At 57.5% G+C, this 21,906-nt stretch overlaps 1 protein-coding gene across 1 annotated transcript in view; it reads right to left on the reverse strand.

Moving 5' to 3' along the window:
- Positions 1–1,288: 1,288 nt before the first annotated feature.
- Positions 1,289–21,906, reverse strand: part of NFAM1 (NFAT activating protein with ITAM motif 1) — a 34,225-nt gene continuing 13,607 nt past the window's right edge. The window contains exons 2-6 of the mRNA XM_070600717.1: positions 19,987–20,316; positions 18,671–18,783; positions 11,504–11,602; positions 3,168–3,254; positions 1,289–1,796 (exon numbers count right to left, since the gene is read on the reverse strand). Of these exons, the coding sequence (XP_070456818.1) occupies positions 1,737–1,796; positions 3,168–3,254; positions 11,504–11,602; positions 18,671–18,783; positions 19,987–20,316 (689 nt within the window). The 3' untranslated portion in view covers positions 1,289–1,736. The remainder of the gene's footprint in view (positions 1,797–3,167; positions 3,255–11,503; positions 11,603–18,670; positions 18,784–19,986; positions 20,317–21,906) is intronic.

The raw sequence follows: 21,906 nt of genomic DNA on the forward strand, positions 1-21,906 counted from the left end.
GCAGCTCTGCTGGAGGCAGCTTCGCCTCCCTAAACAGGCAGCGAGTTCATTAAACTCCAGCCTCCTGGGGAGCAGAGGTCTCTCTATTCAGCCTTATAAGCCAGCTCAGAGCCCTCCTTGCTGTGTGCTCACAGGGTGGGCCCAGAACGGAGCTGGGAGGCTGTGGACTGTCCTGGGGGTTCAGGGAGGCTCAATGCCATCCCAGCAGAGGGCCCAGGACTTCTTCGAGATGTCAGTCAATGTTCACCCCCACCCCCAGCCTTCCTCTCCCCATGGGAGCGGCCTGACCTGCAGTGCAGAAGGTGCTGCCCAGACCTCGTGGTCCAGTGCTGCTTAGGGGCCAGTGGCAGGCCACCCCACCCTACCTGAACACATTTGGGGTTTGTGTGAGAGGGTACCTCTGGGACCTCTGGGGCAGCCCAGGGCGTGGGGAGGGAGGATTGGCCTGCCCGTTTTATGAACGAGGAAACAGTGGAAAGCTGAGGGAGGGATAGGGGAGAGCGACATCCTGGGGATCCCAACCTCAGCCCCGTCTGCCTGTGAAATGGGTTCCCTTTTCAGTGTGGGCTGCTGCAAGGGTGACATGAGGGGTAATGTGAGCGCACAGAGGAGCAGGAATGGCTCAGGGCCGGGCCTTGAGGGACCACTGTCCACGCAGGGCCTGAGCTTCTGCAAAACAAAAGGACCCCTCTGCCCATGCGGGGGAGGCCCCGGGGACCAAGCCACAGCTAGACCACGATGGAGAGAGGTGGCCTCGAGGCAGCGGGGCCTGGCCCTGGGCCAGGAGGTGGGGGCTGGTCTAGCGGGCTGGGGCACAAGGCAGATAAAGACCAAGGAGGAGGGTGGGGTCAGGATGTGCCAGATGCAGGGGCCTTTGGGAGTCTGGGTCTTGGGGTAGAAGGAGGAGCAGCTGAGGCCCTGAGGACGGAGGAGGTGTGAGGAGCAGAGGGATGAAGCAGCTGCCTTAGTGAGTGTGGAAGGCCAGGCCAGTGGGACACAACCTTGGGGTCCTTGTTGGGGGCAGAGAGCTCCAAGCTGTTCACCTCCTAGTTAGCCAGCACCTCCCCTCCCAGCTCAAAACGTGCCCCCGCCTACTCCAGGCCCCCAGCCTGACCAGCACTCAGCCGCCCCCTCAGCCTGCCGCTCTGTCCCTGAGGCCAGCCCAGCCTCTGTGGTTCAATCTTACCCACACCTCATACTTCCTACGCCAGCACCCTGCTCCCTGCTGGTGTGGCCGACTTGTGCCTTTGGCCTAACTGGGCAGCAGGTAGGGAGGTGGGGGCATCTGCAAGGTTACTCCTTTATTCATCCACTCCGCCATGCTCTGCACACAGCTCTGACAAGGGTCCCTTGCCAGGTCCCTCTGGAGGAACCCACAGTCAGCCTTGCAGCTGTGGTGCAGGCTGGCGCCAAGAGAGCCCTTGGGTCTCGAGAGGGTGAGGAGGCCTTGGGGAGTGGGTGGTGTCCAAGAGAGCCCCTGAAGACTGAGGAAGGGCCCGCCTGGCAGAGGTAAGAGCTTGGGCAAAGGCCTGGAGATGTGGAACACTCAGTGGGTATGGCTGGGGCACAGAGTAAGAGGTGGAGGCAGGCCAAGGCAGGAAGGGCCTTGACTGTAGGGGTGAGGTGATGGGGCGCCCCGGGGGCCTCACTCCTGGTACAGAGCAGGTCCTCTGGAGGGAGGGGCTGCCCCGGGGCCTCTGATCCGGGGCAAGACCTGTGGGCGGGGGGAGCTCATCCTAGAGATTTTCATAGACCATGTTAAATTCACTGTCATCCTTGAATCTGTGCAGTTTCTCCTGGAAAAAAAAAGAAATAAAAGACGATAGGAAAGGAAAAGAACAAACTTGCACTAATTTAGTTTTAGTCAGAGGCAACCATGCGTGTGGCTTCCTGCATAGCTGTGACAGGGAGGCCTGTCCTTGTCCCCAAGCCCGTCTCTCCATTCTCTTCTCCTAGCTGTCCACTTGACCCCTGCTGTCTACCCTCCAGCCCCGTGGGCCTCCTCTGTCCTGCCTCAGGGCCTCCCCACATGCTCTTCCCTCCGTCTGGGGTGTTCCCCTGACCAGGCCTGCTCCCCAGCGAAGCCCTGCTCCCCCTGCAGGGCTCGGCTCAGTCTCTCCAAGAGCCACGCCCTTCAGCCCTGGTCGGGCCCCTCCCTGGAACCCACCCCTCATGGGGGCTACCAATATCTCTGTGTGCTTGTTGGGTTAGTGACCTGTTCCTGCAGACTGGAGGCTCAGGAGGGCAGGGACATGTCTGGCCATCCTGGCTAGCAGCCCAGGGTCTGGCACGGGGTGAGCACTGCCTGGGATGGCCCTCACATCCTTGGGGGTCCCACGGTGGGGAGGCCCTGCTTCCAGAGCCAGGGCTGAGTATGCAAAGAGCAGAGAGAATAGGAGATTCAAAGAGCAGTGCCAGCCCGGGCCCCCTGGGCCAGGGGACCCCAGCACCAGCCCCCGCACTTCCTGTGATCTCTTCCAAGGTGCCCATGGGCCCACCCACCACCCACCGGCTCCTGCACTGGCTTAACAACCCCTTGCACTTACGGCGTCCCTGGTGCAGACGTTACTTGACTGGGAACTCATTTGCATTCAGGGACAGTTGGTTTTGCAGGAAAGAGTCGCTCATCCACTTTACAGATGAGCAAACTGAGGCTTGAGAGAGGATCGTGATCAAGCGATGCGCCTCAGTCCCCATGGTGATAAAAACCGAGCCCCAACCAGGCCAGCCCAGGCTGGCACCAGCTCCAACTCCAGCCGCTGACTTCAGCCAACACCAGCCTGGGGGAAGCTGATGAGAAACCTAACACCCCTTGCCTGATTGGCCAGTGTAGACGCTACACTGGGCCTGGCGGTAGTTATGACTGCTCGCTTGGGTCCCAGTATGACATTTGATCCTCGTGGCAAATCTATGAGGTGAGTGCTGTCAGGCTCCTCAGTTTACAGACAGGAACACAGAGGTCGGCCCCTTGGCCTGGGCTGCACAGCAGTAAGAGATGGAGCAGGGGTTCAAACCCACCAGTGCTCCCAATCTCTAGGCCAGCTGCCTTGGGAGAGGGCTTCGATTCTACAGCAGCTGGCTCCCTCCTGTGGTCCTCATTTCACAGGTGAGCAGAGGGTCAGATGGGAGGAAATGAGGAGCCGGGCTTACTGCCCCAGCCTGCGTACCTGGGAGAGATGCCCCTGGGTGAAGGGAAGGCTGTTGGCCTCGTTCTGGATGCAGGAGTAGACCTCGGTTTCTCTGCGCTGCAGGGCCTGCAGGAGACGGGATGAGGGTCAGAGAGGATGCACGGAGGGGCAGGGCAGCTGGGCCTCCCTGCCTGTTATGGACCACCCCTCCCTGTGGGAGCCAGGGGCCAGGCAGAGCCCTGTGGGCCCTAGTCTGCGAGAGGACGCCCACCTCGCCCAGCCACGCCACCCACAGTCACAGTGTCACACCTTTGCACCTGCCATTCCCTCGCAGAGCCGCCTCACCCCTTTCCCACTTGCACAGTGCATCTCCTTTCTGTGCCCCCTGCCACCTCCCTCACCCCACCTCTGGATCAGCCCTGGCAGGCTGTCTCTGGGCTTCCACCTGGCTGGCAAGGGGAGGGGCCCAGGCCCACTCCTGCAGACGCTGCCTGTCCTCAGGCCCTCGGGCACCCTGGCAGCCAGCAGCCCCCGGCTGTGACACCCATGGCCATGGCTCCAATCGGATGCCCTCCTGGCATCCGCTCTCTCTCCCCAGGTCCAAAACCCCTGCCCTGTGAGGGTCTCGTCCACCCATCCCACCGCAGCCTGTGCTCATGGATGACCTAGGCACCCACTGGGGTCACACTCCTCGCCCATCAAGCTGTGCCTGGCTTGTCTCTGGGTCACTGAACCTACAGCTGTGCTCAGCACACTTGGAGAACAGCAGTGAATGAACTACGATGAGGAGCTCCTCACTCACTAAGTGTGTGTCTTGGGGCCACACTCACTCTTGGCCCGGCTATGAGCAGTCTGACCAGAGGGTAGGGTAGAAAGAACCAGGGCTTTGAAATCAGACAAGACTAGGATCAATTCTCAGCTCTGACACACGCCAGCCTTGGGCAAGCCCTGAACCTCTCTGTGCCTCAGTTTCCTCATCTGTATAATGGGAGCAATCATATCTATCTTGCAGGCCCAATGCATAATTAAATGAAATATTTGTGCCTCCAGGCCCCAGCACAGGGTCTGGCAAACAGTAGGTGCTGAATAACTGTTGAATGATCATCAAGGGAGGCTTGATGCCTTCTTCGCCTCTCTGCGGTCACAACCTGGACTGTCCCTCAGACCCTGATGGGCCCCGGGGTCCCATGTAAGGGGCAGATGTTGCTCTTTAGGGTTGCTGGAGCAGAGCCGCCAACAGCATAAGCAAGAGGCAGGAGTCGTTCCTTCCCGTGTGTACATGTCATATGGATGCCGGCTGGTTGCCAAGGAGGTGGTTTCCCTGGCAACAGGCAAGCAGGGGTTGCCGAGGCAGGCTGGAGAGACAGGTGGTGCTCTGAGGCAAGAGGAGGGAGGAGAGGTGGGGAGGGGAGGAGGGAAGGAGGCGTCGAAGGGTAGTGGGGCATGAAACCCGTGTAATAAACCATTCGGCACCTGAGGGGCCCTCCCTTCAAGGGCATCACACAGGGATAGCAAGGCAGCTCTGGGCACCAGCTCAAGGGGCCTCTGATTCAGAAAGAGGGTGGATCTTAGGAGAGGGGCTTCTGACCTGCCTCCTGGTAGGGAAGGGTGCAGGGCCGCCCCAAGGAGGAGCCCCATTTCCAGAAGGCAACTTCCAAGGCCTGCTCTGGCCTGTCAGGTCTACCTGCCCGCCCAGAGCACCAGCCACCACCGGCGAGCCTGGCACACAGGATGGGGATCTGCTCCTCAGACGCCCTGTGCCCCCACCTCTGTCCACCCAGGCCTGGATTGCCACAGATCTGACAGCCCCTCCAAGCTGGACATTTCTGGTCACAGAGAGAAGAGAGGAAAAGAACCTCTTTGCTGACATCTAGGCAGGGGAGCAGATCTGGGGTCCCACAGGTGGTTCTCTTCTCCTTCACATCCGGCTCTCATGGGTTGCCTACCACACATGAGCCCAGAGAGGCCCAGAGTTGTCTCAGGCCACACAGCCCCTCAGTAGACGGGAACTCAGGCCTCCTGCTCCCAGCTCTGCAGAGCCACCGGCCCTGGCATGCCGCCAGGGGATTTCTGAGCCAAAGAAGAGCACCCTGCCCCGGGAACCTGCAGGCCTCTGCCCCACGCTGGCAGGCGGCTGCGCTGCAGAGGTTGCTGCCAATTAGCAGCTGCTGAGTGAAGCCTTTGACAAGTCCTGACCGCTGGCTGCATTTGCATTCAGGCTGTGACCCGCATCGCTAGGCTGTGAAATGCAGGGCGGCCTTTGTCAACAGGACATCCTTGGAGGCTCTGAACCAGACCCTCCTGGTGGTGATGGGGACCGCCTTCCCCAGCCTGTGCCTGCTGGGAGAAGACTCTCCAGGCCTCTGAATGGGCTTCCCCGGGCTGGGGCTGAGTCGAGCCTGGGGCTGTGCTGTGTTGGGGCTGGACTAGGCAGCGCTGGGCAGTGCTGGGGTGTGCTGTGCTGTGCTGTGTGTGTTCCGTCTGTGCTGTGCTAGGTCTGTGCTGTCCTGGGGCTGTGCTGGGCTAGGGCTGTGCTGACCTATGGCGTTCTTGGGCTTGGCTGTGTTGGGGCTCTGCTGGGCTGTTTTGTGCTGTTGTAGAGCTGTGCTGTGCTGTGCTGGGGCTATGCTCTGAACTGTGTGCTCAACTGTGCTGTGCTCTGTGCTGAGCAAGCACTGTGCAGGGCTGTGCTGTGCTGTGTTGTGCAGGGCTGTTCTGTGCTCTGCTTAGGCTGTGCTGTGCTGGGCTGGGCTGGGCTATACTGTGCTGGGCTGGGCTGGGCTAGGCTGGGCTGTGCTGTGTTGTGCTATGCTGGGCTTGGCTGGGCTGGGCTGGGCTGGGCTGGGCTGGGCTGGGAACGTTTGTCTGGGACCCAGGCCCTCCAAGTCCTCTGCCTCCTGCTGCCCAGGGGGCAATGGTGCTGACCTGAATGGTCATTGGCCCTGGTAGAGGTGTGAAGTCAGTGCCAAGGCTCTCCTCTAGGTGGGCTGAGGCCAGAGCTGAAGCTAGCTGCCCTGGGCCAGAACCTAACCTGAAGGTCCTGGACATCGGTCCACCTATAAGATGAACACCCCCCCGCCCCAAGACCACGGAAACAGAGCTGCACTCTCATGGGCACCTGCGGGTAGAGACCTGCATGGTGAACCCTGGGGGCAGATGGGTGAGACCTGGGGTGTTGTTCAGAAAGGAGTGGAGGAGTAGAGCCTCTGCTCTGGGTCAAGTTCCTGGAGCGTCTGAAGCGATGGCCTCCTGCAGTGACAGCAGTCCAGGGAGGCAGGGCTGGGATGGGCCTCCCCTAAAGGAGGAGCTGGTGATCGGGAGCCACTGAAGGTTTCCAAGGGGGAGGCGACAGCATCAGCCGTGCATTAGAAAGGTCCCTCCTGCCACAGTGAGGAGCCAGAGGGGCTGGAGGCTGAGAGCAACACTGAGGGCACCAAGCTGAGCAGAGGCTGCAACAGAGCTAAGGGGAGGCGCCCAAGGGCTCTGAGGGAGTCAGACCATAAGGTTGATGCCCTGCATTTGCCACAGGGGCCCGCCCTGGGCCCAGCCCTGAGCCTCATGGAACCAGGGCGCCTGGAAGGTGAGACAGTCCTCCACTCGTCCATGTGGCAGTTGATCGCTGAGCACCTACTGTGTGCAGGGAGGGATGCAAGACGGACCACAATCACAAAGTAAAAGGTGACCAAAGGCCACAGAGAAGGAAGATAGGGATGTTAGGGTCATGGAGGGGGTGAGGAGGTTGCAGTTTTAAAATGGAGGTCAGGAAAGGCCTCACTGTAAAGGTGCTGTATGAGCGGACAGCTGAGGAGTGAGGGAGTGGCCTCGGGTCAGCTACAGAAAGGATGCTTGGGAGCAGGGCACAGCCGACAGCAAGCCCCCACGGTGCGGCAAGCTGGTGTGTGTGCGGAGCAGCAAGGAAGCCAGCGTGACTGGAGCAAGAGAGTGAGGGAGAGAGACAGCGGGAGGACATGTGGACAGAGCTCTCGGAGGCCACTGTCAGGGCTCTGACGTGGACTCTGAGAGAGAGGCACCTCTGAAGGACTGCAGCCATCATGAAAACGTGCCTCGCAGACCTCAGCTCCATGGATCAGCTTTGACTAAGGGTCCAGGTGCTGGGCTCCAAAACATGCCGCATGGGCTACTCCCAGCCAATGGCTGAGCATGGCAGGAACGCCATCACAGCCTCCCGCTCTGGGAGACATGGGGCTCCTCCAACTTGGGTGCTCCCAAGGGCCTTGTTGAACCTTGCCTAGACTGTGTGGCGGTCGGAGCTCCCTCTCTGCCTTCCTTTCTCCATCCTTCACTCAGCACCACATCTGCTTCAGTCTGACGGCCCTCCCAGTCATCCCCATTTGCTCTCACAGGTGGCTTGTCTAATAAAATTATTGCACATCTAACCCTGGTTTAGCGTCTGCTTCTCAGAGGACCTAGACTCACAAGGACTCTGAGCAGAACAGAATGAGATCTGTGTGTGGATGGACAGGATCACTCTGGCTGCTGCCAGGTGGAGAACAGACTGGGGCAAGGATATAATAGCTGGGCTGATTAGAAATCAATTGCAGGACTCCAGGCAAGCAATAGTGGTGGCTCCCACCAGCGTTAGCACTGGAGGGTGGAAGGGTCAGATTCCAGATGTGCTCTGAAACAAGATATGCTGATGGATCAGATATGGGTGGTGACAGAAAGAGAGAAGGAAATGGCAACTTCGAAATTTTCAGCCTGAGCCACTGGAGGGATGGAGTGTTCACTCACTGCAGTGAGGAAGAGGCATGTTGGAGGTAAGGAATTGGAGTTTGGTCTGAGAGAGAAGCCGATGAGATGTCCAAATGGAGTTGCTGGTGGCATTCAGAGGAGATATCTGGGCTGGAGATATAAATTTGGGAGTTGTCAGAGTGTAGATGGTCTCAGAACCTTAAGGCTGAAGGAGATCACCAGGGGGCGGGAGGAGGGAGTGAAGATCAAAGAGAAAGGGCCCCAGGACTGGATCCCAATGTTCAGAGGTCAGGGTTCCTAAGGAGGAACGAGTGAAGAAGGCAGAGGAGGCATGGCAGTGAGATAGGGGCATCAGGACAGGGTGGAATGTTCTGGAAGCAAGTGAAGAAAGTGTGTCACGGAGGAGGAAAAGCTCGATGGTGATCTCCCGATGCTGCTGATTCATCAAGGAAGATGAGGATGGAGAACTGACCGTTGGATTTCACAATGTGGAGGCCAACGGTGGCCTTGAGAAGGAAGGTTTTGGTGAAGAGGTGGGCAGAAACCTGACTGAGTGGGTCAGAAAGGAGAGAGAAACTGCAGAGTCTTGACAGTTCTGTTATAAGGAGTCATAGAGAAAGGGCAGAGTCGCTAGAGGGGGATGCGGGCTCAAGGTAAGGAATTTAAGATGGAGGAAACCATAGCATGCTTGTAAGCTGCAAATGTAATATTGTATAATTAGTCCTATTTTACAGATTATGGAACCAAGACTCAGAAAGTTTAAACTGCAGAACCCACGAGCAAAAGAACTGGGCTTTGACCCCCAGTCTATCAGACCTACTCTAAATTCATGCTCCTTAATAGCTCAATTTTAAAAACAAATTGGAGTAGTATAGGTTTTTTTTATCATGAGCATTTTCCCACGTGAATAAAAAGCAAAAATTGACATAACAAAAAGGAGAAATATACAAATCTACAATCATGTGGGCAGATTTTAACTCACTTCTCTTAACATCTGATAGACAAAAAAGTCAATAAGGATATGGAATATTTTAACAACGTGATCACCAACTTAACTGAGACGTACAGAACAGTCACTCAGTCATGCCCACGGTAAGTTCTTTTCAAGTGCAAACAGAATATAAGCTGAGCCACAAAACAAGTCTTAAAAGACTTCAAAGGATTAAGGTCATATAGAATATATTCTCTGATTACGGTGGAATTAGCAAGAAATAAAAAACAGAACAATAATTACAAAATAATTCAACATTTGAAAATTAAGCAAAACACTTTTAAATAATCCATGGGGCAAGGAGGAAATCTCAGTGGAAAATTTAAACTGAAAGATAACAAAAATATGACATATCAAAACTTGTGGGGCGCAGCTAAAGCCATACTTAAAGGGAAGTTCATAGCCTTAAGTGCATAAATTAGAAAAGAAGACAGATTGGAAACCAATGCTGTAAGAATCCATCCAAAGAAAGTAGAGGAGGAATATATGAAAATCCTTCCCTGGAGGTTCGGAACAAGACAAAGAAGCCTGCTGTCACTACTCCTGTTCACCATCGTACTGGAAGTCTGAGGCAGCGTGATAAAGCAAGAAAAAAAGAAGAAAAAGCTATGAGGATTGGAAAGGAAAAAGTGAAACTTCCATTATTTATAGATGACAGGACTGGGTTCATAGAAAATCCAAAGGAATTTACAGAGAAACTATCAGAATTAATGAGTGAATTCAGCACGTCCATATACAAAAGTCAATCATATTTCTACATACCAGCAATAGACAATTAGAAAATGAAATTAAAATGGGGATAACACCTGTAACCTAAAACCCTATTACGAGGATTAACAAGACAGCAGGTGTAAAGTCTTATCACAGTGCCTGGCATATAGTAGGACTCAACAAACAGATGGTTTCTGATATCATCATCATGGTTATTAACGTCATTCTTATCTGCCAGGTCCAACCGCAGCTGGTACGGACTGGTCTTAAGGATGAGCAAAGTCTGTGGCCTCCCTTCACATCTCCTTTTGGGTTCTAAAACCTCTTGAAGCCACCTTGCAACCCTGAGGGGCAGTGGGCCTCTCCCCCCTCCTCCCGAGAAGTCCGCCTCAGCCTCTGAGAAGTCTAAACACTGGCGAGAAAGATGTTCCACGCAGAAGTGCATCTCTCCCATTGAAAATCATCTTGGAGAAGGCTATCTATTCACGTGGAGAGAGGTTCACGAGATAGTGTAACATGAACAAAGATAGCTGTACTACTCCAACAAAAAAAGTGTGTATGTGTGTACCGGTCTCTTCGTATGTATTTATAGGAAAAAAAGACCGGAAAGTATAGAAGTCAGTGTTACTAGTATTTATCCTGGAAGAAGATAGGCCTGGGATGGTGGTTATTTTCTTCTTTTTGATATATATAGAGAGACATCTCCCATATGTGAGTGTGCACGTGCGTGTGTGTGTGTCTGTATGGAGACAGAGAGAAATGTTTTTATTTAACAGCTGACACCAGAATTGCTCATAGGGAAAATACCAGGATGAGCTGCTGGGGGAATATGGGGAAGTCTGGGGCCACGTGGGAATCAGGGGCTGGTGGAAATTCCCTGGGCTGGGGGGCTGATGGCCCTTCGAGAGCTGGCAGTGTCATCTGGAGCTGTCAGAGCTGCCCTACAGGGACACTGCCTTTGCCTCATCCCCAACTGCCCCGTCCTCAGCGAACAGGGCCATATTCTGCATGCACTCTGTGTGGGGTTTTGTAGAGATTGAGGAAGGACCCGGGTTTCACGTGTGAGTCAAGAGGGTCGGGACAGGAACAGTGAGCGCCCACACAGGCAGAGTCCTGGTGCAGAGGCAGCCGGAGGATGCGCCCTTGGCGAACCTGCGGGACCTCACAGGGCTTTGAGCACCCAGATTTGGAGCCAAGATCCTAACCTGGTGGCTCTAGAGCTCACGGAGTTGAGACCCCACTGACGCTGACTGGCATTTGTTCCGCACGTTCTCTACAACGAGCGCGTGTTACTTGTGGGACTAAGATAGACGTAACTGAAAACAAAGTTTGTCGTCTTCCCAGCTGCTGGGCAGAGTGGCCAGCCAGGCACAGGTCTGAGCCCCTCCCAGGACGATTAGGAAGACCACTGCAGAGACAGAAAACGTTTACGACACAACGAAACAGTGTCCCAGCCCGTGTCTCCGCTTAATCGTAAAGATAAAACAACGTCTGTGTGCGGTGTGGAAGAGGGAACGCGAAGAGTTAAAACTCGTTGATGTGTGAAGGGCGTGGAGCAGTGCCTGACCTTTTTCCTCTTTTTGTGGTTTTTGTTGTTGCTGCGACGTTGTTTGTGCAATAAAAACAGGAAAGAGTTAGTGGGCCGGTCAATGTCATTTGGTCAGATGAAGAAACTGTCTTCATTCCTCTCCAACTCATGCCCTTGATATCCCTTGTTCCAGAAGTGAAGGGGTCTGCCACGGAGGGGAACGGGGTGGCCCCTTACATCTGCGTGCCTGCTGGGGGCCGGGGGCCATACACGTGTAATCTCAGTTCACCTTCATAGAAACCCCACCAGGCGGGAATTCTTGTCCCCAGTTTACAGATGAGGAACTGAGGCTCAGAAAAGTCACGCAGCTGGTAAGTGACCAAGTCAGGCAACCGGACCCTGAGTCAGGCCCGAGAGAGCAGACGGACTCACTGTGTAGATGGATTCAGCAGGAGGCTGCTCCTGGCCACTGGCGGTGCTCGGGGCCGGGCACTTCTGGGCGGGGGGCTTCCGTGGAGCCTGCATCTGTTTCTGGGAGGAAAGGAGTCAAGGCTGTCAGGGCTGGGAGCAGCAGGTCCCCTGTCTCCACCTCGCCCCCATTCTGCCCCCCAGACCCGCCGGGGAAGGATGGCAGATGGTCATGAGACCACACGGAAATTGACCACTCAGCACCTTCCGCCCACCTTCTCCAGGGAAACCTGGCAAATGCCCCCACCACCTCCATCAGACCACTCATCTGCCTGGAGGTTCCATAAAGGACAAAGACCCCCCACGAGGTGTTGCCCACGGACACAGGGCCTGGCTCAGGGTAGGCGGGCAGTGCAGGCACAGCGCCGGTGTGACACGGCCCCCGGCTCTGGAGCTGACTGTAGTCTGTAGTGGTGGTCCTGACGAGCGCCAGACCAGGTGTCCAGTCCCGCTGTGCCCCCCACTGGCTCGGTGGCCTTGCACAAGCCACTTCCCCTCTCTGGGCCTCGACTTCTTCAGCAATAACCCTCTCTGTGAGGTTGCTGCAAGGATTCAGGAAGGTGATAAGTGGTAAGTGCCTGGCACTTAGGTGGCCCTTGGCCAACCAACACACACCTGTCAGGAACCTCCTGTTAGCCAGGCACCGTCCCTGCCCTCCTGGACCTGAGGACCCAGTGGGGAGACGGAAATGAACTAGGACTTTCACCAACATGTTGTGCATGTGCTGATCTACAGGGACAGAGCCTCCCCACACAGGGAGGGAGCAAGCCCCTCACCCGGCGGGAAGGGATGTTTAAGACCTGAGGGCTGAGAAGTTGGTTTGGCAGGAGAGGGATGAAAGGCAGAGGGAACAGCATGTGCCAAGGCCTGAAGGTGTCGAGGAACTTAAAGATGGTCAACTTGGCCAAAGAGGGAGGCGAATCCGCCCGGGATGGGTCAGGACGGCCGGGCAGGACCGCGTGAAGAGAGCAGACAGTGGAAGACACCTGAGCGGCTCTAAGCAGCAGGTCCCAGGATGGGAAAGCGCATGCTGGCTGATGCATGAAGCACTGGTGGTGGTCCTGGAGGCAGGGGCGGTGGGCCTGCAGGAAGGCGAAGGCTGCGGGACAGGAGGACAGTGAGGAGGCGGTGCGGTCAGCCCTCCAGAGGCAGAGGGAGGCCATCCGGACGTGCCCCCTCGTGGCAGGTGCCACACTGCCAACAGTGGAGCAATGGCAGCCTCACCTCGGGGTAGGAGCTAATTAAAAACCCTGGCCGCCTGCCAATCCCCAGCCCATTTACTCGGGATTAGCTCTCGAGAGCTACTTAACTCTCAGGCAGAAGCCGGCGCCACCCCCAGTCACAGCATAATAATGGCTCAGGATGATGGAGCCTCACTGGGTACCGGGTGGGCTCTAAACACATTACCTGCCTCATCTCATGTGCCCCTCAACAAACCTGCAAGACAAGTTTTCTATCATCTCTGTTCCCAAGGCTCAGAGAGGGCAGGCAACTTGCCTGAGGCCACAGAGCCAGAAGCAGCAGAAGCAGGATTTGAACCCAGGTCTATGAGATTCACCAAGATGCTGACCTGATAGCACCTGGAGATTTTGCTCCTGTTTTGTTTGAATGTATAGGTCTCATGGGCAGTTAGGTGCTGGCACTTTACAATTTACAAAGAACCCTAGGATTGGTCTAATTTTCATTTAATTCCTGTATTAGCCTGAGGACGCGGGCATGGAATTCCCACTTTACAGAGGGGGAAACTGAGGCTTGCCCAGTGAGACAGTGGCTGTCCCTGGATCGCGCCCAAATGCCTTGCTCTCTAATCTAGTGCCCCTCCGCTATGCCGCCTGCTTCTTGAGGGGTCTGTCACAGTCAGAGGGCGTGGCTCACCCCCAGGCAGCTGGGGCGCTGGTGCCTCTCCCCTCGCTGAGCCAGTGGCCTGGACACTGCCAAGTGGACATGAGCTCATGGCTAGGGACCATCCTGGACCCCATGCTGAGCAAGACCCAGGCCAGGCCTCGTGGTTTCTAATGAGACTGGGGGTGTCACTGTGGGGTCATGGGAAGGAGCCCCAAGTCTCCCAGGAGGGTGGGGCAGACTTCTCAGGGCTTGCACTGTCTCCTGAAGATAGGAGAAGCGTCTGAGAAAATGTCCCAGGCCGCGGGAACAGCACATGGAAGAGCAGGACATGTTGGGGACATGCAGAACGATGGACTGTCAGACAGTGGCTGACAGAGTAAAAGATGAAAGAAGATGAGCTGGGAGGCTGGTGAGGGCTGGGCCACAAAAGGCAGGATGCCACAGTGTCTCTGCTCAGAGGGGCGGTGGGAGCAGCCAGGGCAGGGGAGCAGTCACATTGGGTCAGATTCGCATTTTATAAGGCTCCCTCTGCAGCCTCAGAGGTGAAGTAAGAGTTGGGAGGAGCGGGAAGCGAGGAGGCATGAGCTCCCAGGAGGGGCAGGCCTTCCGGGGGAGATGAGGAAGGGTCCCGGGGAGCGCAGAGGGAGCCCCCCTTGAAAAATCAGATGGATGCATTTTAATATAGGGGTGGGGATGCTCCGCCCCTTGGAGCCAGCCTTGCCCTCTCCGCGTGCCCTGTTCCAGGCCACCCACATTTGTCCTTCCAATTGCGATTTTCAAATGAATAAACCCATTAGAGTGGCCGTCAGCAGCTCAGGAAACCTGTAGTGCCTCAGTTTCCCCATCTGCAGAATTGGAGTGATACTGTTGCCTTGCCCGCCTCACAGCCTGTCACCTCAGCCTCATCCTTCAGGTCTCCGTGCTCACTCTCCCCATCATTATTCCTTCCACAAACACCTACTATGCGTCAGGCTCCCCCAGGCCCTGGGGACGCCAGCGCCCTCTAGGGCTCATGCCTGGTGGGGGAGACAGCCATGAACTCAGAACAAGGGTGTGGGGAGCGGAAGGGGGAGGTGAGGCTGCAAGAGGTGATGGAGCCCCAGACTATGGGGTGGGGGCAGGGAGACAGGGCTGGATCCTGGATAGACTGTGGCGGGACTTGCTTAGGGCTCAGCTGTGGAGGGAGAGAGGAGACAAGCACAACTCTGGGGCTTTGGGCTGGAGCGTCCGGGGGCGTGGTGCCACTTGCTGAGATGGGGCAGACAGAGAGGGCAGACTCGGGCGACTGAAGAATGCTGGCCTGGATGAGGTAGGTGCAAGCACCCTTAGGCCCCCACAAAGAGCAGACGTGGTCTGGACCTCGGGGAGGGGTCTGGGCAGCGCCAGGAGGCGGAGAATGTAACCCCTGGGAGCAGAGAAGTCATCGGAGAGTGTAGACAGGGCAGCAAGAGCTCCGAGGAAGCGGCCTGGGACATGCTGATGTATACAGTCCACAAAGCTGTGGGTAACCCAGCACAAGGCTGCCCAGGGGGCCTGGAAGCAAGGGAAGGAGAGTCCCATGGAGAAGGGAGACCTGCTGTGTCAGATGTCCCCAGAGGGTAAGGATGGATCCTCAAAGTCTGCTCCGGAGCTGGCCTTGACCCTCCGGCTGGGTGGAGCCTTGCACCTGCTCTCCGGGGCAGGAATCACTTGCCTCTTCTGGGTCAGTAGCTTCGGGCTTTGATTCATTGATATCTGCAGCCGCCTGTGCTCCTGGGGTCCTCCAGGCCTCCTCGGCCCTCCCCTCTCGGCCCCCACAGCCTGCAGCCTGGCCTGGTCTCCAACTGGAGGCTCCCACTGCACGCTGCCTTCCTGTGCTCAGATAACGGTTCACATCGCCTGGCCCGGGAGGTGGCACCCCCAGGGTTGGCATCACGAACGTGGTTCCCGCTCCAGGAGCTCTGGGGACGTCTTTGGCAACACAAACCCGGCAGCGGCTTCTGGCCTTCTGAGTGCTCTCTCCTTCAAGGCCAGGCTTTTGCCCAGCCCTTCCTCCCCCAAGTCCAGGGAGGGACAGCAGGAAGCACCGGGGCATCGCGCTCCTTCTGTGGGTCAGGCACCCAGCTGGTGCCTCCAAATGCTCTCTTCCACCCTTTCTGTGTGAGGGGCCGTCGATCCTTATCCTCATTGCTGGAGGAGGATATCCTCATTGCTGAGGCTCAGAGAGAGTCAAAGCTTGACAAGAGGGCGGGGGCCGCATCTGTCTGCCTTTCCACTGTGTCTGGCACTTAGCCCAGCACCTGGCACATACTAGACACTCAATGGCTATTCCTGGAAGGAGAGGAGGGGAGAGAGGAGCCAAGGCCCTGCCACAGGGTGAGAGGCTGGGACCGGAAGCCTGGTGTGGCTCCAGGGTGTACCCTTCCACCTCCCCTCCCAAGCCTTTACTGAGCACCTACTCTGCGCTGGGTGCCTCCCTGGCCTCACAGGACACTGAGATCCAGTCATTACAGCCCCATTTTGGCAGAGCAGGAGCTGAAGTGGGGGCCCAGGGTCAAGGGCACACCTAGCCTCGGTCTGGCCCTTGCCAACTGAGCTTCATGGCCACAGAAGGCACTGGTGCAGTCACTCACATAAGCCTCATGTGGGGGTCCACAGGCTGGGCGTGGATCCTCATCACCCTGCCTGAAGCGCAGTTTCTGTCCACAGCCTCTCCCAGCCCAGGCGCCCTGTCCAGCCCCTGGTGGCTGCTCAGTAGCCATTCGCTGGGGCTGGGGCTGCGTCCTAATGCTGGGACTCGTGGGAGGCTGAGGGGAGCATTTCCCACTGGTCTTCTGTCTTCCTGCTCAGCTGTCCCTGTGGCCAGGCAGGAGTTGAGGACTGAGGACCCACCGAGAGGGCAGGGCGCCTCTGGACCTCCCAGCGCCCGGGCGGAGAGAAGGGGCTCCCTCTGCAGCTTGTCAGCAGGACGAGGCCAAGTTAGGACTGGCTCGTGCCAGGGTCATGCCTCACATCTGTGGCATCCCAAGGGGGCTCACAGGACAGGAAAGGAAGCAGAGGGAGGCTGAGGTCGTCACTTGGGCTCCAGCTCAGAGAAGGCAGGAGAGGCAGCCTCTGGAGTTTCATGGCAGAGACAGCGGCCATGCTCAGCTTCTTCTACTGCCTCGGAGCCTTTTCTGGAAGAACGACAATGTCTGCAGCCTTGAGGCAAGGGTGGGAAACCGAGGCAGGGTTTGAGTCCCAGGCCTGCCCTGCACCGGTTGTGTGGCTCAGGCAGGTCCTCCCCGCTCTGACCCCAGGCAGCCTCACCCGTCCTTCCATCTGCAGATGTCTGCCGGACTCTGGCCCCGCAGGCCCTGATCCAGAGGCACCAGGCTCTCCTCGCGGGAGCAGAGCAGACCCGTAAACTGGGTGCTAGCAGACTGCGCATGATCTCCTCAGCGAATCCCGTGGGCCTCACCTTCAGGCTTTAACCCACCTCACTCGCCACTTCTCCTGAGGCCGGCCTGGTCCCAGCCACCGGCGCCTCTGCCTGGACCATTGCAGTAGCCCCTCGCCGGGTCTGCCTTCCACTGCTTCTCCTCACGGCAGCCAGAGGCTCCATCAGAATCTCCGTCCCATCCCGCCCAGTCTCTCTCCAAGCCCTCCAGTGGCTCCCAGCTCACTCAGAGTAAGAACTCAGGCCTGTTCAATGGCCCTCGCCCCAGCCCCCCACCTCCACCCTCCCTCCCTCCGCTCTCTGCACTCGGGCCACACCACCACATAGGCCCCCCTGCAGCTCCTGGGACGCTGCCAGCATGCTTCTGCCTCGGAGCGCCTGCACCTGCTGTTCCCCTGCTGGACACACTCTTCCCGATGCACACCTGCCTTCCTTCTGAGGGCAGTATGGGAAGGCCCTCCGTGACCCTTTATTTAAAACAGCAAGCTGCCCCATTACCACACTCACCCTCCTCACTTTGCCGTATTTTCCCCAACACCTAGCACACTGCTACACTGCGTATTCACTTGTTGGTTTATGGTCTGTCTTCCCTCAGCTGGAACACAAGTTCCACAAGGGCAGGGATTTCTTGGGGGTCCATTTTGGTTATCGCTGTATCCCCAGGGCCTGAACAGGGGCTGGAATGAGTAGGTGCTCAATAAATATTTGCTGAATGAAGGAGCAGATGAATTCCTACCTAAGGGGGCCTTCCCTGGGTGTGGACAGGGTCTGGCTCTTGGGTGCAGGGGCTTGGCCTTCCTGGACCCAGGGAGCCCCCCTTGGTGGGGCCGCAGCCCCTTCCCCACACCCAGGGCCTTTGCTGACGGAGCTGTTCCCTCAGGGAGCAGAGAGCAGAGGTGCCTGCACTCTTGGTCCCAGAGGGTGGAGCAATGGCCTGAACCGCTCTGATGGCAGCCTTCGAGCAGCCAGGACAGAGGCTCCTGGAGTCCCAACAGCCATCTTTGCACCCCAGAGCCTCACAGAAACTGGTGCCCACTGGGTACTGCATTCCTTCACTCAACAAACACTTCCTGCCCGCCTACCACGTCCTGGCACACACGGAGCCACGAGAACAGGATCCCCTCGGTCTCCGTCCTCATGTGTTTGCTGCCTGGTGGGGGGTGAGGGTGAGCATCGAACAAGAAACCACAGGGCTGGGTGACGATGTGAGCGGGGAGCCCCACTGGGGAGACACCCCTCCCTGCATAGGTGCCATCGCAGCATGAGCAGGAGTCAGCCAGGCGTAGAGCTGGACCAAACTGCCCCATCCACCTGCACTCCAGCCCTGACTCTGCCACATGCTTGCTGTGTGACCTTGGGCGAGTCACTACCTCTCTGAGCCTCACTTTCCAGAGCTGTAAAATGTGAGGAAACCTCCCTCACAGAGTTACAGTGGGACGCAAATGAGAGCTCGCATGGGAGGGTGCCTGGTGCACAGAGGCTCTTACGAAATGCTTCTTCCTTCCTTCCAGGTTGCTGGGGATCCAGAAAATCTGGAACAGGAGCCCCTAATCCGAAGAGCTAGAAATGGTAAGCACACAGGTCTGCAGCTTCCATCAGATACTCAGAGGGACCCGTGACCCACGACCCGGAGAAGGCTGAAGAGCCCTGGTTTCTTGTAATGAGATCAAAAGGGGCCTGGTGAAGGCGAGTTGGCAGCACAGGCCGAGCCGCAGGGGAGGGTGAGGAAGGGCCCCTGGTGCAAGAGGCCATGAGGAACACCTATGACAGGCACCCCTCACCAGGGCCCACCGGACGCCCTGGGGAGGCATTCCTGAGCGCAGTGAGGGGGCGGAGGGGCAGTGCTGCCGTGCGTGTGCATCCCGTACCTTCTTCCAGAGCAGCAGGGCCGTGACCACGATGCTCAGCACAGTCAGGAGGCCAGTGAAGCAGCAGAGAAGGAGCTTCTGGGGGTCCTGGGGGGGCTCCTGGTACCCCATGTCTAGGAGCGCAGGGAAACAGAGCAGTCAGTTACCCGGGAGAGGTGGGGCACCCCGGACCCCCAAACCCTGTGTTCTCCTTTACCCAGGTCCCCGCTTACAACACCCCCCACAAGAACCCCCAGGCCCCCACCTCGCCTCAGGCCCTCACTCCCACACTCGCTTTGGCCAAGCCCCTCTCTGGCGCTGCCGCGATTCTTATTAAGGGCCAGGACCACATCTTTTGCTTCTTGAGTGCCCGACCTCAGTGAACTGGCCCCACTGAGAGCTGCTGAGGGACCCCGGGTGAGTCATTTCATGCCTGGGGCGGGGGGGCTCCTCTTCTCCACAGGTGCAGCAGTGATTACACGGGCAGGCGTGGTGAGGGTGAAGGGACGGGTTCTCACAGGGCATCCTGCAGGGCAGGTGGCTGCTCTGCACCAAGGGTGGGTGAAGGGCACAGCCCAGCCCCTTCCCTTGAGCCATCCATCCTTTCACCCGTCCCTCCATCCATCCATCTGGCTGGCAAAAAATTGAGGAGTGCCAATCACGTGCCAGGCATGCCAGTGTCTGTTATTTACCAAGCCCCCTATCACCAGGCACCTGCCCTTGCGTGCAGGAGCTCCTTCACCCCCGGAAAGGATTTTGGCAGGCAGGGTATTGTCATGAAGACCAGGTCCAATGTCACATCCTGGCGAGCGGCTGAACTGGGGTCCCTGGAGTTCCGAAGCCCCAGCCCTACCAGTGGGAGTCTCAGAGGCAGGTCAGAGAGGCATGGCTTCGGTGATGGGCTGTTCTTAAATTTTGGAGTCAATACTCCTTTGAGAACGTGATAAAAACTAGGAATCTGTCCCCAGAAAGATGTACATGAGCCGAGGGTTCGATCACAGGCCGCCACAAACATGCACGTGCACACGCCCAATTCTGCACTCACCCAACCCCCGCCCTATGTCAAAGGGACTCTGAGACCAAGGGGCCAAGGGACCTCTCTCAGGTCATCTGCTAGAGGTGGCCAGAGGCAGATCCAGAAAGGTGGGCCTTTCCACACAAAGGGGGACGTCTCGGCACACCGGCATGGCCAGGCGCTTCCTGAGGATGCTCTGTTCTGTTTCGCCAAAGCTGAAAGATGAGACAAACATCCCCCACTGTAGATCCTATGCCCCAGACTCTGCTGCATGACACCTCTGGGCCCTTCAGTGGGGGAGGAGGCACGGAGGAAGCCTCACCTCTGACCAGGATGAAGGTGCCGTTGCCTTTCACTCTGGAGCCGGCCCAGGAGATGGAGCAGTAGTAGGTGCCAGTGGCTGATGCGTTGGGCAGCTTGAGGGTGACCCGGCACTCCTGGGTGGAGGTCTGGTTCTCTTTTCCCGGGTTGAGTTGGCAGCCAGTCCGCTTCTCAGAGCTGCTGTGGCCCTGGAGGTCCACGCGATAGTAGTGGACTCTGACGTCCTGCAGTTTGGGGGCGTACGGGTGGGTGATTCTGCAGCCGAAGGAAACAGGCTCGTTGGCCAGTGAGACCACAATGGGAGGGCCAATGTGGATCACTGACTGCCCTCCTGCAGGGGAAGGAAAAGGAGAGGGTGGGGGCTCACTCTCTGGGATGCTCCAATCCCACCTGCTTCCCCGTGAGGACCGTAGCTCACACTCGCACCTCCCGTACACGTGTGTACAGGTGTTGTCCCAAGGGCTTTACACATGACTCTGCACCTCCCAACACAGCCAAGGCAAAGTGTGGAAGAGCTCCATTTTACGCAGAGGAAGAGTCTGAGGGTCAGGGAGGTCAAGCTGCTAGCTTTCAATCTTTCAGCAAGTACCGAGTGGAGCTACAACCCTGCCCGGGGCTGGAAGACTCCAGACTCCACGCTGCCAACCACTCTCCTTCCCAAAGGCCAAGAAGCTGCATTGGATGAAAACACAGGCCTGAGAAGATTCAAAGCCAGGGAAGGAGGAGAAGCAAAGAGGAAGGAGGCAAGAAACAAAATAAAGAAGCCCTTCCTGGCAGTGGACACACAGAGGGAGGCAGGTCTGCCTGTGGCTCGCCCTGGTCTGAAGGAAGAGGTGCGCCAGGCAACGGGACGGACAAACCCTTCCCTGAATCCGAGTTCGGAGAAAAATGTCCAGCTTTATACACTATGACAAGTGACGCCCCGAGAGCAGTTCTCCGACAGCGCAGAGGTGTTCCACATGGAGCCGCCTGACCGTGATGTTCAATGACCAATGACCGTCACAAAGACAGTTCTGCAGGAGCACCCCCCCCCCCCGCAACCCGCCCATCAGAGGCACCTGGGAAAACAGTTTGAAAGGCCCCAAAGCAGCAGCTTTCCCAGCTGGGCCTCCCGTCCCCCTGCAGGCTCCTGAGATGCTGGTCAGATTCTGGGCCCGGGTCAGCAGCTGCCACCTCCCCACTCCCAGACTTCAGGGCGCAAGTCCCCTCAGCTTCAATAGGCCCTGTCTACCAGCACCTTCCTTCTCCAGCAGCCGAACAACAGACAGTTCTAAATTGAGGTCGGCAGCGAGCAGCCAAGAACACGCTGGCCAGGTTGTTAATCGGGAGAAGATCATGCGCTGGAGACGCTCGGAGGGAGAGGCAAGATTTATTTTGCTGGGGACGGTGAGGCATGCGCCTCCCGCCTGCGGTGCCGGGCTGGCATGAGGCCAGGCTGCTTTCTTCTCTGGTGTCTTCAGCTCAGTCCTGAGCTGGATCCCAAGAGGAGGTGAGGCCGGGCCCTCTGGAAGACTCCGGGACAGGGACAGAGACGGCCCTCCACACCCGTTAATCTTTTGAAGTGCTGTTCTCCCTGATATTTTGAGCTTCCTGTTGAGCAACTCAAGAGACAGCCCTTCCCCCCAAAGAACTAAAGGCTCGGGCAGTGCCAGGGCACGACTGGCGTGTCTGGATGTCACAGTGCGTCGGCTCTGTTGTGTGTCACACATGACGATGCTCCCGTGTGGAGAACCCACTGCCCAGGCCCCGGGCCCCCCTCTAGGGGTGGAGCGGCAGGGGATTTCACGCCACACTCTGTATCTTGGGCTCTGCTGTAGAGTGGCTGTCATTGCCATTGAACTATAACAACACATTAGTTTTGTCATAAAGCCAGGAGCATTGACTCAGGGCTGAGGTTCGTCTGAGGTGTGGCAGGGGCAGG

This window comes from Equus przewalskii, chromosome 29, assembly GCF_037783145.1.
Source record: "Equus przewalskii isolate Varuska chromosome 29, EquPr2, whole genome shotgun sequence".
NCBI lineage: Eukaryota > Metazoa > Chordata > Mammalia > Perissodactyla > Equidae > Equus > Equus przewalskii.